The sequence below is a fragment of the Lissotriton vulgaris genome, chromosome 4_1 (genome assembly GCF_964263255.1).
Source record: "Lissotriton vulgaris chromosome 4_1, aLisVul1.2, whole genome shotgun sequence".
NCBI lineage: Eukaryota > Metazoa > Chordata > Amphibia > Caudata > Salamandridae > Lissotriton > Lissotriton vulgaris.
In genome coordinates this window covers 396,111,462-396,125,486 of record NC_141691.1, presented here as the reverse complement: position 1 = coordinate 396,125,486, position 14,025 = coordinate 396,111,462, and the positions used below count along the sequence as shown (strand labels likewise).

General features: G+C 44.8%; 1 protein-coding gene across 4 annotated transcripts in view; it reads left to right on the top strand.

Moving 5' to 3' along the window:
• POF1B (POF1B actin binding protein) overlaps positions 1–14,025 on the top strand; it is a 225,826-nt gene that overhangs the window by 181,959 nt on the left and 29,842 nt on the right. For all 4 annotated transcript variants that reach the window (XM_086918778.1, XM_086918777.1, XM_086918779.1 and 1 more), the window contains exon 13: positions 12,613–12,732. In XM_086918778.1, the coding sequence (XP_086774904.1) occupies positions 12,613–12,732 (120 nt within the window). The remainder of the gene's footprint in view (positions 1–12,612; positions 12,733–14,025) is intronic.

The window sequence follows — 14,025 nt, the reverse complement described above, 5'->3', positions numbered from 1 at the left end:
TAAAATATGACTGCCATGTGTGGAAACCCATCTATCAACCTGACAAATGGTCCCATAGGACTGGCAACACAACTTTCCCTCTGTTTACCAGAAACAACCATGCGTATGACCTCACGAAGAGTAAGATCCACATCGATAGCTTGGCACCACTCTTTTATGAATACACCAGCACCCCCCAACACTACATCTTGTATAGGTGCAACTGAACCTTCGCCTTCCTGATCATCCACCACAGGACTTTTCACCATCTCCCAATCCATGGATAATAGGGAAAGGCAATCCTCCTGTACATGATCCATCACATACCAATATTCCTGGAGCCTGGCAGCAAACCTTGCCAATCTCGCAGAACCCTTGCCTGCACCACCAGGGAGAAGAACATTAATTAGAGGCTTAAGATCAGACCTCAAGTTAAAATGAGTGCCCCACAAATATGTACAAACATATTCGACAACCTGTGCAGCGTACAAGGCTTCTCTTTCAATAACTGAATAGTTTTTCAGTATCTGGTAATGTGTGAGAAGCGAAGGCTACAGTTTTTTCACCATCCTTATGCCTTTGGGAGAAAATGGCACCCACCCCTGTAGAGTTAGCATCCACTGTCACAATGAACTTAAGATCAATGTCAAAAGGTACCAAATGCCAGCCTCACAGATTTCTTTTTTTATCGTCCCAAAACACATTTCCTGAACATGTGACCATGCAAAACTTTTCCCCTTCTTCATTACAACTCTCAAAGGCTCTGTCTTGTCTGAGAACTTTGGAAACATTTCGAATAATATTCAATAAGGCCCAAAAGGACATCAGGTGATCTTTGTTTCAATGGGAAAAGGGGCTACAGGTATGGCTTCTAACAAGTCTTTTTTCAGTCTCACCCCTTCGGCCGACAAAGTATAGCCCAAATATTCAGTTTGCTCCTTCAGAAAACTACATTTCTCTTTTCCTCAAAGTTAGATCTATATCAGCAATTCTTTGCAAAGCAAATCTTAACACAGCATTGTGTTCTTGAACAGTCTTGCCAAAAATAAGTATGTCATCCTGAAAGTAAATGACCTTTCCAAACCCATTGAAAAATCACCCTTTGAAATACACTTGCAGCTGGTGATAGTCTAAAAGGCATCCTAGTAAATTGATAATTTCCCTCCATAGTGCTGTATGGTGTGAGCAATTTCAAGTCTCCATGAAGGTTTATTTGGTGGTAGGTGCTCTTTGAATCCAATTTTCAAATATTTCTCCCCCCACCTTCAACAACAGAATCATTTCATTATTGTTGGGAAGGGGGTGTGTATCTGCCACGATGTTTTAGTTGAGTGACCTCCAGGCCACACAAAATCCAAGCCACCCATCAGATTTTCGCGTAATGACTACAGAGGAGACTTAGCTTTATGCCTCCATAGGTTCCATAACACCTTGTTGCAACATTTCTTGAATTAATTCCTTTACCTCTTCACTTACCACCAGTGGGGCCCTCCTTAGTTTATGCTGGACAGGAATTTCCCCCTCCTTGAAAATAATTTTATGGGCTTACCCATTCAACAAATCCAAACTTTCGTTAAAGACTTTACTATTTGAGAGAAGTACATCTTCAATAGACTCCTGATCACACCACCATCACATGAGAAGGTGCATAAAACAGAATTCCTTCTGATTTCCCCCAGAAATGTTCTACAAATATAATGGAATGGACCAAATTGATTACGGCGCTAAACTGTACTCCGAGTCTAGTAGTCTCAACCAAGTCTCTTGGAATTACGCTAGATAAGAACATGAACATGCAAACCCACATTACCACAATGGCGAAAATACCCGATTCCATCTGAGCTATCTTAGAAAACTGAAACATTTCAGACCTCAAAACAGTTGTCTAGGAATTAGTAATCTTGAGGATTGAGTACAATTGCACAACTTTATCAGGACTACCCAAGATTTCAACAGCCCCGCTAATAGCTTGTCTCAATGCAGCCACAAGACTTATAACAGGCTCAAGAAAGTTTGACCACATCACCCCACATCTGAAAGCGATTAATTGGATACCCTACGAAGCAAGAATGCAACTAAAGATGGCATGTTTCACACACAAAGCGATACATTACAAAACACCACTATACCTAGCCCAGAAAATTACATTATCAGGAGTCAGATGAGTCTCTCGGAGCAGCGGAGATCTCTTACTGAAAACTGCCCTCTTCAGAAAGAAGAGAACTTATGACAGAGCATTGTCTGGAGCGGCACCAAGAATTTGGAACTCACTCCCCCGAGCATTCGAAGAATTTAGTCCACTTCTGTTTTCAAAAAAGAATCTAAGACTTTTCTTATGAGCACATTCCTCCCATAATAACAGTAGGCCAGACTCCTTTAGGCTACTTTCCTGTTCACATACTATGATAATACTAATCGATCTCTAGTAGTCGTTTTGATATGTATATATGTTTTTGTAAGTACAAATGTGTCTCTCGCAAATTGATTTATGCTTGTTACTTTTGCTTAAAGGTCATTGCAAACCTGCTGTCGAAGGTTGAAGGCTATGTAAATGTGAAGCTCTCTGATACCCTATCCTGGTCATGTCCGCGCTATATAAAACACTAAATAAATAAATACGGTGCTCTAGGATTAACAATATGTAAATCCTATTGGTGAAGCCATCCTAGAATTGGTGATCTCCGTTCAGCTACATACACTTTACCCTTGGTAATCCTATTCCCAAATTTAATTTTGGCATCCATGAAGCCCAATATGTCGATAGATTCCCCTCGATATCCTCCTGGAGCAATATCCTTTGGTTTCAGGGTGCATCCTGCCCACCACTGTTCAAAAATAGACTTTGGAATAATAGTGTACACAGACCCAGTATCCACCATTAGTTCGACTTCACAGACATTTATTGTAGGAAAGTATGATCTGCTCCCATGGTTACCCCCACTTTTTGCCTGGTGCTAAGCTGTTATTGACTAGTCTGACTGGTATCCTGCTAAACAGCAGACCGTCCATCTGCTTTCTCCATAAATTGTTATGTTCAGTACTTGGGTACATCCCAGATTGGATACTGAGGTAACCTTATCAGTCCCTAATATATGGCACTAAGGTACCCAGGGCATAGGTACCCCAGAGATTCCCCCATGGGCTGCAGAATGCATTATGCCATCCATGGGAGACCATTCAAAACAGAACTACAGGCCTGCCATTGCAGCCTGTGTAAACTGGTGCTAGCACCACTTACTAAAGATATAGGTTTCCTATATCTGGAGTCCTATATCTGGATCACTGCACTTAAAACCTATAAGTCACCCCTATAGCACGACTTTGCAATCCTGAATGCAGGGTGTTTGGTTCTAAGTGAGAGTGTGCCCCTGCATGAGCAGGACACCCCAACAGCCTACGGAGTCCATTCTTCCGGGTTGTCAGTGAAACAGCCACATACCATATAGAGGGGCAACACGTAATTCCACGATGCCCATCTCGAAATTGGCTGAAACGAATCCTATCATGTTTGGTATCAAACATGTTGGAATCATACTCCCACACTGTAATATCAGGCATCCTGTCACAGGGAGGTGTGATCACCTCCCAGACAGGATTTAGTGTATTGGGATTGGGTGGGTACTCTTGCCAGCGCCACTAAGTCTGCATGAGGGGCACATTTGGTGTCCCTGTGCATAGTCCAGTTCAAACCAGTCGCTCTGGCGTGAAACTGGGCAGAGGACATGGGAGTAACCTCCCCCGTCCAGACCCTCCCCTCCCCTAGGAGGGTCCCCTGAATCATCCCAACCCTTTTCTTAGGGTACTTAAAGGCTTACCTGTGGGTGGGTCCCTAGATTCATCAAGGGACAAGATTCAGATCAGACATCACTTCTTCTACCGTCTGGTCACTGTGGACTTCGTTTGGGCCGGAACTCGTCTCCCTTCCATTCTGCTGCATTGTCTGCGCCTGTGCATCATACAGGAATCTTCCAAGGCCTGGGAAGCATCCAAGACACCCGAAGGAATCTCCCTTGAAGTGAAGGAGTCAATTCATTGCAGTGCCTGCGAATGCAGGGAAGTCGACTGGTCTGCTGATCCTGAGCCCCTTCGGTCTTTGTATGGTTCTGCAACACAGGTGGTGGTTTTCCACTGCTCTTCAGGCATGGCCTACCCTCTTACAAAGTTTGAGGCCAGTATCCCTCGTGGGGGCTGCAATAATCAAACCCCCGCGCACTGTGTCAACTTGCAGTTGCAAAGGTTTGTTGGCTTCCTGCCATTGGAATCTTAGGGCTCTAAGTAGCCCCAGCCTCAAGCACTTCCAATGACCAGAGTCCTCAGCCACACAGCATTGTGTGCACTGTGGCCTGCATCTTTTGGTGAGCTGCTCGATGTCCTCTTGCGACTCCAGTGCCTCTGGCCTGTGGGTCCTGTTGAGGGTCACCTGTGTTTCTCTTGGGTTCCCCTGATTGATCGGGCCTGCACGGACTCCCCTGCTTGTGGCGAGTCCCCTGGACCTTGCTGGTTCCCACGTTGCTCCTTCTTCAATTCCTGTGTTGGTTGCATTTTCCAAGGCTTGTTGGCGCTCCTGCCGGACATCGACCCCTCAGCACTCGACATCTTTTGTGGGACACCTTGTGCATGGCTCCTAGTCCTCCTCAGCATTGTCTGGTCCTCACAGCAGCGGAGTCAAGGTCATCCTCAACTCTCCTGCAACACCCAACATCGGAGGGTATTTGTCTTCCAAGTCTTCTTGACACTCCTGAGTGACGTAGACTCTGCTTGCAGGTGCCTCTCATCTAGAATACACCTTCGGATTCCATTGGACACTTTCTCCTTCACCAGCAGCAGCACTTTCCTGAAGTCATCCATTGGGTTCGACAGGGGTTTCCGACAATATTCACATGTATGCACTCTGCTTCCCTGGTGTAGGTAACGTGGGTACTAGGGTCTCCACGAGCGGGGTGGCTCTTCAACCTTCTGTCTTCCACTGGGTTTCTTCAGGGTCCACTGAAAAGAGTCCTCCATCTTTAGAAATCTAACCGCAACTTTCACGTGGACTTGTACGGAGCACGCGTTTGTGTTCCCACAATCCACATGCTCTCTGTGGGGTCCCTATCTACATACCGTTGGAGGTTCTGTGGGTCCCCAGCACTTCTACGTCCTCTCGACATTGTCTTGACTTGAGCTGTGGTTCTTATACCACTTTCATAGTATATGGTTTGGTCCCTCCCGGGGTCCACTGTGTATTCTGTGCTATTTACTATGTTTCTTTGCTAAGTATTGTGTGCATTGCGCATATATCCGGGTAGGAGATATTTGTATGTGTTAGAGTATTATATAATAAATACATATTTTTATAAATAACTGCGGTTCTTTTTCACTTAATCTATTCTATAAGGTTGCATTCTGGTGAAACAAGCTGCTTTACACTCCTTCTGGACTAAGCCTGAAGGCTGCTCTCCACAGCTACCCCTTAGAGAGCTTTCTAAGGTTGTCTAAGACCTCTTAAATCACCATAAGGATTGTGTGGACTGGTGCAGGGTGCCCACTTACATAAGTGGATATCGTATACCAGGCCAGCTTCTCACATTTATCATAAACATCGCTTTGGGTCTATTTTTCCTTTGACCCTCTTCTACCATTTCTTCTGCATCTCTTACCAGGAGAATTCTGTTGCATGACTCAACAGAGCATACCTCACCTTCAGATAACAAAGAACCTTTGTTGCAGTTTGCCATCCTACACATCCTCATGAAATGGCCCATACGGCCACACCTCCTGCATTCCTTGTTATTTGCAAAGCAAAATTTAGAGTCTGAAGAATTGGTAGTACTACCACACCGATTGCACAGACTACCGCCTTGTTTAACAGTCCCACCATATTTCTTATAATTGCCAATGTGCTTCAATGTGGTTGCAGATTCTACTGGTTTCAGATACCTCTCCCTCCTGTTTCTTCCTCTTTAATTCTCGCATGTATGAGGCTGATATGCTCCAAAACCTGAGCCATATCAATGGCCTCCCTCAATGTGGGATTTTTTGCTGCCCACAAATTTTCTTGAATTTTCTTCTATCTACACTGTACTATTAACTGATCCCTTATTAACTCATCAGTCATGTTCCCAAACTCACACTTTGTAGACATGTAGACAGTTCACGCAACCTTAAAACAAATTCATCAATGATTTGTCGACTCTTTATGGCTGAGTATAACATTTAAAACGTGTCATAACTATATTTTCCTCCTTGGCAAACCTAATCTCTAATCTGCATTTAGCTTCTTCAAATGCATCTAACATTGGTTGACCCCTCTGCAAAGCAGCTTGGGGTAAATACCCGATAACCATCATAATCACTTTATTTCGATCATAAAAGATCATAAAAGTACACAGCTCATACATTATACAATAAGAGAGGGTTGAATAGGTAAACATAGATAAGATCAATCATGTAAAAACTTGTGTAAAAACACATCAAATTAATAGGAAGGTTCATCATAAGGTACTTACTCTGCGCTCGATCTACAGTGCATATCGATTTTTAGATAGGCCAGGGCCCATCATAGAGTGCATTTTGTTCGTTTTATCCACAGTGCATGCCAATGTCTGGACAAACCAAAAACCTCAGCTCTACATGTAACCGTACTCAAAATTCTTAGCACCTCTAGTTAGTGGCCAGGGGCAACTAATTTACAGTGATATTATCCATTTTTCCCTTAGAGATTTGTCGTTAGGGCAGAAAAATAGCAAATGCACGATGGATCCATGGCTTGTGTTACAAGCAGGACAGAGATAAACAATGAAAACATACTTACACCATTCTTTACAAAAAGGTTTTGAATAACTCTTTGCCCTTTATTACCTAACGCGCTCATTAATAATGCTTTTTTCCTAGAAGGACACACATCTTGCCCATCTAAAGCCTCCAAATAATTATCAAACATCATAATACAATCATCCCATGAAACTGGTGAAGAGCCTGGTTGAGATAGAAAACAAGGCGATGGTGTAACAGATAAAAGTGACATTGTTACATTAGACGTATTTGCACTGAGTGGACTTTCAGAGGCTTCAATCATGACCCCAATGAATATGAGTTGCTACGGGAAAGACAATAAAATAATAAATGTACACCCACTAAAGTTAAGTAAACCCTTGTAACTAGCGCTTAAAGGAGGAGATGTGGGTAACACTGGCTATGAAACTTGAGTGTGCGCTGACTAATATAAGGTGTGCTCATCACCGACACAATTAAACCTCAAATCATGAAATATTTGCTTGCTGTGCTGTGGAAGCATTAAGAATCACCACATAATATGGATAAATTAAGGATGACTCGTGCGTGTAGCTGTGATGAGGATGGAGCACCAGTGCATAAACAAACAGGTGTTTGCATGTCACCAAAACGGAATTGACAAGCAATAAGGTGTGCATGCCACCGTACAATAGATCACCTGCTTTAAAGAGTGTAAGGTGTGCGTATCACTGAAATCAGGATGACACACTATAAGGTGTGCGTGCCACCAAACAATAAGTCACCTGTGTCTGACTGCTTACACCCCTCCATGTCCTTCATTAAGGTACCTGTGTCCGACTGCTTACACCGCTGAGCGTCCTTCGTTGGGGATAAATCGATGTGCTCATGTGCGCTGCTACATGCAAGATGGAGGCACGTTAGCGTGTGACGTCAGCAACCAGCTGGAGCTCTAACCTCCAACCTTTGTGATCGCTTACTAAGCGATCCATAAAAAACGTATTCATACGCCACGGGTAGCCGGAGGAATTTGCCAACACTCTCTGACGGCAAAGTTCCCGTACTACAACAGGGATTTCCATGTAGCTTCAACCCTCAGCTTGGATTCAACCATACAGGATCTATTTGCAGGTCCGTTCTGGGTCCGCAGCTCAGATGGTGACAGCTGGCCAGATCTTCGCTAAAATTGTACAAATTGACTTTATTTATTTATTGCACTTGTAAAGCGCGCTAACACCTCAAGAGGCATCCTGGCGCTGGCAGTGACAAAAGCAGAAAGGAAGGGCGGTTGGAGGCAACGGAAGGTTACGGCAAGCGTGGAAAAAGCCAAGTTTTTAGCTGCTTCCTAAAAGCAGGCAGGCAATCAATCTGCCTAAGTTCCATGGGCAGAGAATTCCAAAGCTTGGCCGCAGCCACACTAAATGATCTGCCTCCAGCTCTAGATCTTTTAAACCTAGGTACAGCCACTACCCTGGCCAGGGAGGAGCACAAACAACGAGCCGGTGCATACCATAAAAACATCCTTTGAAGGCAGACCGGGCCCAGCCCATGAAGGGCTTTGAAGGTCAGGCACAAGGACTTAAAGGTCACCCTCTCCCTCACTGGGAGCCAATGTAGCTGAGCCAAGGCCGTAGCAGAAGAGGATCTCGGAGGCCAACCTAAGGCCAGTTTGGCAGCTGCGGACTGGAGCCTCTGAAGCCTATCCATAAGGTAGCTCGGGGACTCCAGCAGCAGAGCGTTGCAGTAATCTAACCTGCTTAGCACAGTGCAACGTACCACCTCTATCCGTGCAGTGGGCGGTAACAGGGGCAAAATTTTTCTCAGAGGGCGAATAATAGCCATACAACTAGCTACTACCTTAAAGACCTGCGCCTCCAAGGAGAGATCACTGTTGAACATGACCCCCAGGTTCCGAACTACCTTCACCGGCTGGACCAATGAGGTAAAGTCCTTCGGCCAAAAGTTGTTAGGTAAGGAGGAACTTATCCTAGGCCTAGGGCAATAGAGCACCTCGGTCTTTCCCAAGTTAAATTGCAGCAAATTGGCTTCCAGCCATTCTGCAGTGGCTCGCATGCAGCTGTGGAATTCCTCCAAGGAGGTATGATCATTCCCCTCCAAGGACAGAATCAGCTGTGTCATCAGCGTAGTTGACAATTTCGATCTTAAAATGTTTGATGACCGCTATTAAGGGCTTTATATAGATGTTAAAGAGAACTGAACTAACCGCCGAGCCCTGTGGAACGCCATGCGAGACGTGGAGAAGGCAGATTGAAAGGGCGGAAGGGAAACCGCCTGTTCCCTGCCTTGAAGGAAGGACTCAAACCATCGTAGAGCACTCCCCACAACTCCAACCTCTCTCAGCCTGCCTAGCAATATATCATGGTTCACTGTGTCGAAGGCGGCAGACAGGTCAGCAGGATCAAAACCCCTGCCTGTCCCCTGTCTGCCCGCCAACGAAGCTCGTCCAGTACGGTCGCAAGGGCCGTCTCGGTGCCATGAGCTGGACGAAAGCCAAATTGTGCTTCGTCCAAGAGCTGATGCTGTTCGAGATGTTTAGAGAGGGTACCTGCCACCAACCGCTCTACAATCTTAGCTGGATAGGGTAGGAGCGAAATAGGTCTGAAGTTCTTAGGAGAGTTCGGATCAAGGGAGGGCTTTTTTAATAGAGGGGTCACCATCGCTTGTTTCCATTGTGATGGAACCCTACCCGTAGCAAGAGACTGGTTACATACCCGCCTGAGCGTAGGGAAGAGCTCCGGCTCATACTCCTTCCAGATTTTTAATGGGAGCCGGTCCTACGGGGACCCAGATGTTCTACCGAGAGCCACTTCCCTAAACTCCTCCGCTGACAGCTGTACAAATTCTGCGAGGGGCTCAACTCCTCCCAATGCAGACAAAGTGTCGGGAGTCAGCAGGCTGCTACCATCAGTTGTTACCAATGATGGTTGTGGCCTCACCCCCAAATCATCAATGATCAATGATCAATTTGATTTTATCCTGAAAGAACCTAGCTAAGTTCTCGCATAGTTCCTGCGAAGGGGGGAACTCTGGACTGGTGAGATTATTCAAGATGTTAAAGATACTACGAGAGCTATTTGGGGCATCGAGGATCATCCTCGAGAAATGTTCCACCTTAGCTCTGTGACTCTCCTTCTTGTATTCCCCACGCTTGACTTTCCAGTGCAGCTTATCCCTATCCAAGTACGCATGCCTCCACTTTCTCTCTGCCTGTCTACATTCTTGCCGCAGTTTTTTAAGGCTGTCTGTAAACCAAGGTGCAGAGGGTCTGCTCCTGTTCAGATGATGTTTAAAAGGAGCAGAAGTATCCAATACTGTAGTGATCTTTGCGCAGAGGGCAGCATAATTCACCTCTGCCTGTAGGGCGGGAGAGAAGCATTCCTCAACCATAAATGTCGGTGATGCATCTTTCTTCTGAGCAAGGGCCTTCCAGTCCCTACTCACATATTCCCTTACTTGACCAGGTGGCCCTGCTATGGGCACATCTGACTTTATAAAAAACTTAATCAAGGAATGATCAGTCCAAGCCATGGGTAACACATCCCCGACCGTGAGAAGATTGATCTCAGAAAAGATCAAATCCAGTCGGTGACCTCCTATTTGAGTAGCTTGTAAAATGCGCTGGGAGAGGCCAAGAGCCTCACACGAATGGATTAAGTTGAGAAAGCCTGTATTCAGGGTACCATTCAGCCAGAGATTAAAATCCCCCAGAATCACCAAATGCGTATGAAAATAATTCCAGCAACGCCTGCTGCTGGGCCAGCATAAAGATTCCCAGATAATACCAGTCACAGCAGGCCTCTGCGAAATCTTCATAGAGAAACCAAATACCTCACAGCCATTACACTCTTCCAAATTAATAACATTCAAACTAATAGTATCTCTAAAAATCACACCCACCCCGCCCCCTCTCCCACTCATCCTAGGCTTATGACACATTTTGAACCCTGATGGGCAGATAAACCCGGCATCAACATCACAGCCGGGTGCCATCCAGGTTTCGGTCATACATAAGAAGTCTAAATCGTGGGTCTCCAACAACAATTGAATGTCAACACAATGTTTGGAAAGAGACCTCACGTTCAGGAGTCCCCCAACTAAGGAATCACCCTTCAGAATGTCTGCTAATGGGGAGGCCGTATGAGACAACAGGAGAGTCCCTATGCCACGACCCCTCTCACCAATAGTGATAAGTTCCTTGCTGGAGTACCTTCGTGGTTCACCCTCAGCACCCGGTACACGTCCTGGCCGAATAGGGGCAACATCTCCGGCGCTGGGCGCGTCCTTAGCGCGGTCGGGCACAGACGGGCTTGCCTTTGGCGCGCCCGCTGCACACATCCGCTGCGCGATCGCTCCAGCATCGGCTTTTGTGCCCCTGTGAGTGCCAGAAACTAGACCGCCACTCTGCTGATGAACCTACTTCCAAGATGGCGGGTCCGCTCGCACGGACGGACCCCCCACTCGAGGAAGAAGCAGAGTAAAGACGCGGCTGTTCCGGACCCCTTCTGCCCTAGGGTAAGAACCAGCAGTGCACAAGATGTTTAGAGCGTGAGTGGGGAAATGTCACAACCCGAATAAAAAAGACTGGAGACACAGAGATAATGCCCCCAGAATGCGTGTCACACCCAGAGTAAAAACATAGCAAATTCAATTTTTTTTAAAAAGTTAGTGGAAGCCACAGCCGTAGCTCCAACGAGACTGCCTCCCGCTTTTGAGCTGCCCGCATAAGCAGCGTGATCGCTCCAGCGTCGGCTTTTGTGCCCCCGTGAGTGCCAGAAACTAGACCGCCACTCTGCTGATGAACCTACTTCCAAGATGACGGGTCCGCTCGCACGGACGGGCACCCCACTCGAGGAAGAAGCAGAGTGAAGACGCGGCTGTTCCGGACCCCTTCTGCCCTAGGGTAAGAACCAGCAGTGCACAAGATGTTTAGAGCGTGAGTGGGGAAATGTCACAACCCGAATAAAAAAGACTGGAGACACAGAGATAATGCCCCCAGAAAGCAGGATAAGAAGAGGTAAGATGCTTTATTCAAGGGCCATATGGCAACAGACTGGTTCCCTCGTAGCCAGTAGTCAACTGACCAGGACAGAATGCTGGTTGTCCAAAACACATAAGTGGAATCTCACTACGGTGAGATTCCACATGGAACAATTTAACAAGCCAAAGCAAATTACAACCTTATCCTTTTCAGTCTTTCCTCCTCAGGCAACTTTCATCTTTTTTCTGTTGGTATGTACTGCCAGTTCTTCCTGTTTAGCAGCTTCCTTATAAATGCCTTAAGTTTACATCTTTTCCCCCAGTTAGCTCTCTGTGTCCCTTGTAATCTCTTAATTCTTTAGTAGCATTCATAGTGGTTTGGGTATTGATATATAGCCTGCTTTTATTTTATTTGCATCTGGTTATTCCCACTTTTACTGTCTCTCTTTTTGTATGTTAATCATAGAGTTGTTGTTTGTGGCATCGTTGTCTATTAGGTACCTAGTTATAGACACCTTTATTGCTTTACAACAGACAAGAGAAAAAAATGATTGCAGTCCTAGGGACATGAAGTGACATCAGGGAGTAGCAATTACCATATCTGGCTTTTCCTTTCAAACTGCCAACGGTGGCCTTGCCATATACCTCAAGGGCCTCAAAGGCATATAGGGAGTAATGGCGCATTGTATGTAGTAACGCTCCATTAACAATTTGAGATTTTGTACATCATTGTAGAGGAGGGAGGTGTTGCATGGTATTAGGCTGTCAGACCAGAGTAGGACAGATGTTGCTTATTGTTGGTGGCTGAGATGCTTGTTAAAGTACTCCAGTGTGGTAAAGAGGCTATAAATCTGTATTTTATAAGAAATGCCCTTGATTAATTGACTTTCTTAACTTCCACAGATTTCTGAAACATGCTCCAGTCCAACTATTGTGAAGGAAACAGAAAAAATCTCCAAACATTACATGGAAATGCTTGTCAGTTTGCGGGAAGAAAAAGATAAAGAGATAATGAAACTCAGGGTAAGTCTTTTTCTTTGTCCTTTATAGACTAACCAATAATGAAGGAATATCACAGCTTATGCAGTGTCTCGCTTTTTCCCCACATGCCAGATGTAGTCAAGCAACTAAACTCATTTATTCATCCCAAAATGACCACATCTTACAAATGTACAGAAATGCATGCGACCAGTGCTTCTGGAAAGGTCCAAAACCTAGATTTTCATCGCTGATCAATGGTCTAAATCTAATATTAGATGATCTGGTCACTTGTGGCCACCAATAGCACAGCAGCACAGATTAAACCATTTACACTGATAAAACAGTATGGTTCTTTGAAAAGATCCTATATAAATTGGTTTTAGTACTTACCACAAATTTCCTTCAGAAGCCAATAATATCCAGGCAATGTATTTAAACGTGTTTGTGCTTTATTAATATTTGTACATTTATATAGCATGAAACGTTCTCTCTTTAAGTGCTTTGTGCCTTTCTACTTGACATCCCACCTAATAATATATATAAATATGATCCAATATCCTTCAGAAAAGATACAATTTCTTAATCGTCTTCAGTTATGTGTTTATTATGTCTTTGGCTCTAGCAAACACAATTATGTTTCATGTCTCTGGGCCACCAGATGTTTTGTCAAGTGATGCAACCTGTTGAATTTAGAACAAGCAGGCTTGATTTACCTCGCAGCTGTGGTATTAAACCAGCTTGAAATTTATTTGGTAATTGGGAAGTGTTGGCCATTGCATGTACTGCTTCTGTTTTGATTACATGGAGACAATAGATGCAATTATAACTCTGTTCCCAATTCCCAGGCATGTACATTTTACAGTATTAAACATCCAATACTGTATCTATTGTGTAGCTTATAAGTAAGTTAACCCTAATGCCTCATTAAATAGCATGTAAAGGCTCTCCTTAAATCACATACTGCCAGATTCATCAAAGACCCGTTTTGCGAGTCTTTAATAGCGATTCATAAGGAATCGCTATTACTGACTCGCAAAACGGGATTCATGTAGGAATCGTAAAATAAAATGCGATTCCTACACAATCCTTATTTGCGATTAGCAAATTGCTAATCGCAAATAAGGAATAATTCCCCATTCATTCCTATGGGCCTAAAGGCCTAAAGGCCCATAGGAATGAATGGGGAGTTATTCCTTAATTGCGATTAGCAATTTGCTAATCGCAAATAAGGATGCGATTTCAAGGGTGCTAGGGGTGTCCAAAGGACACCCTGTAGCACCCCTGAAATGTAATCTACATTGGTGTTGCGCACACACATGTCCAAAGGACATGTGT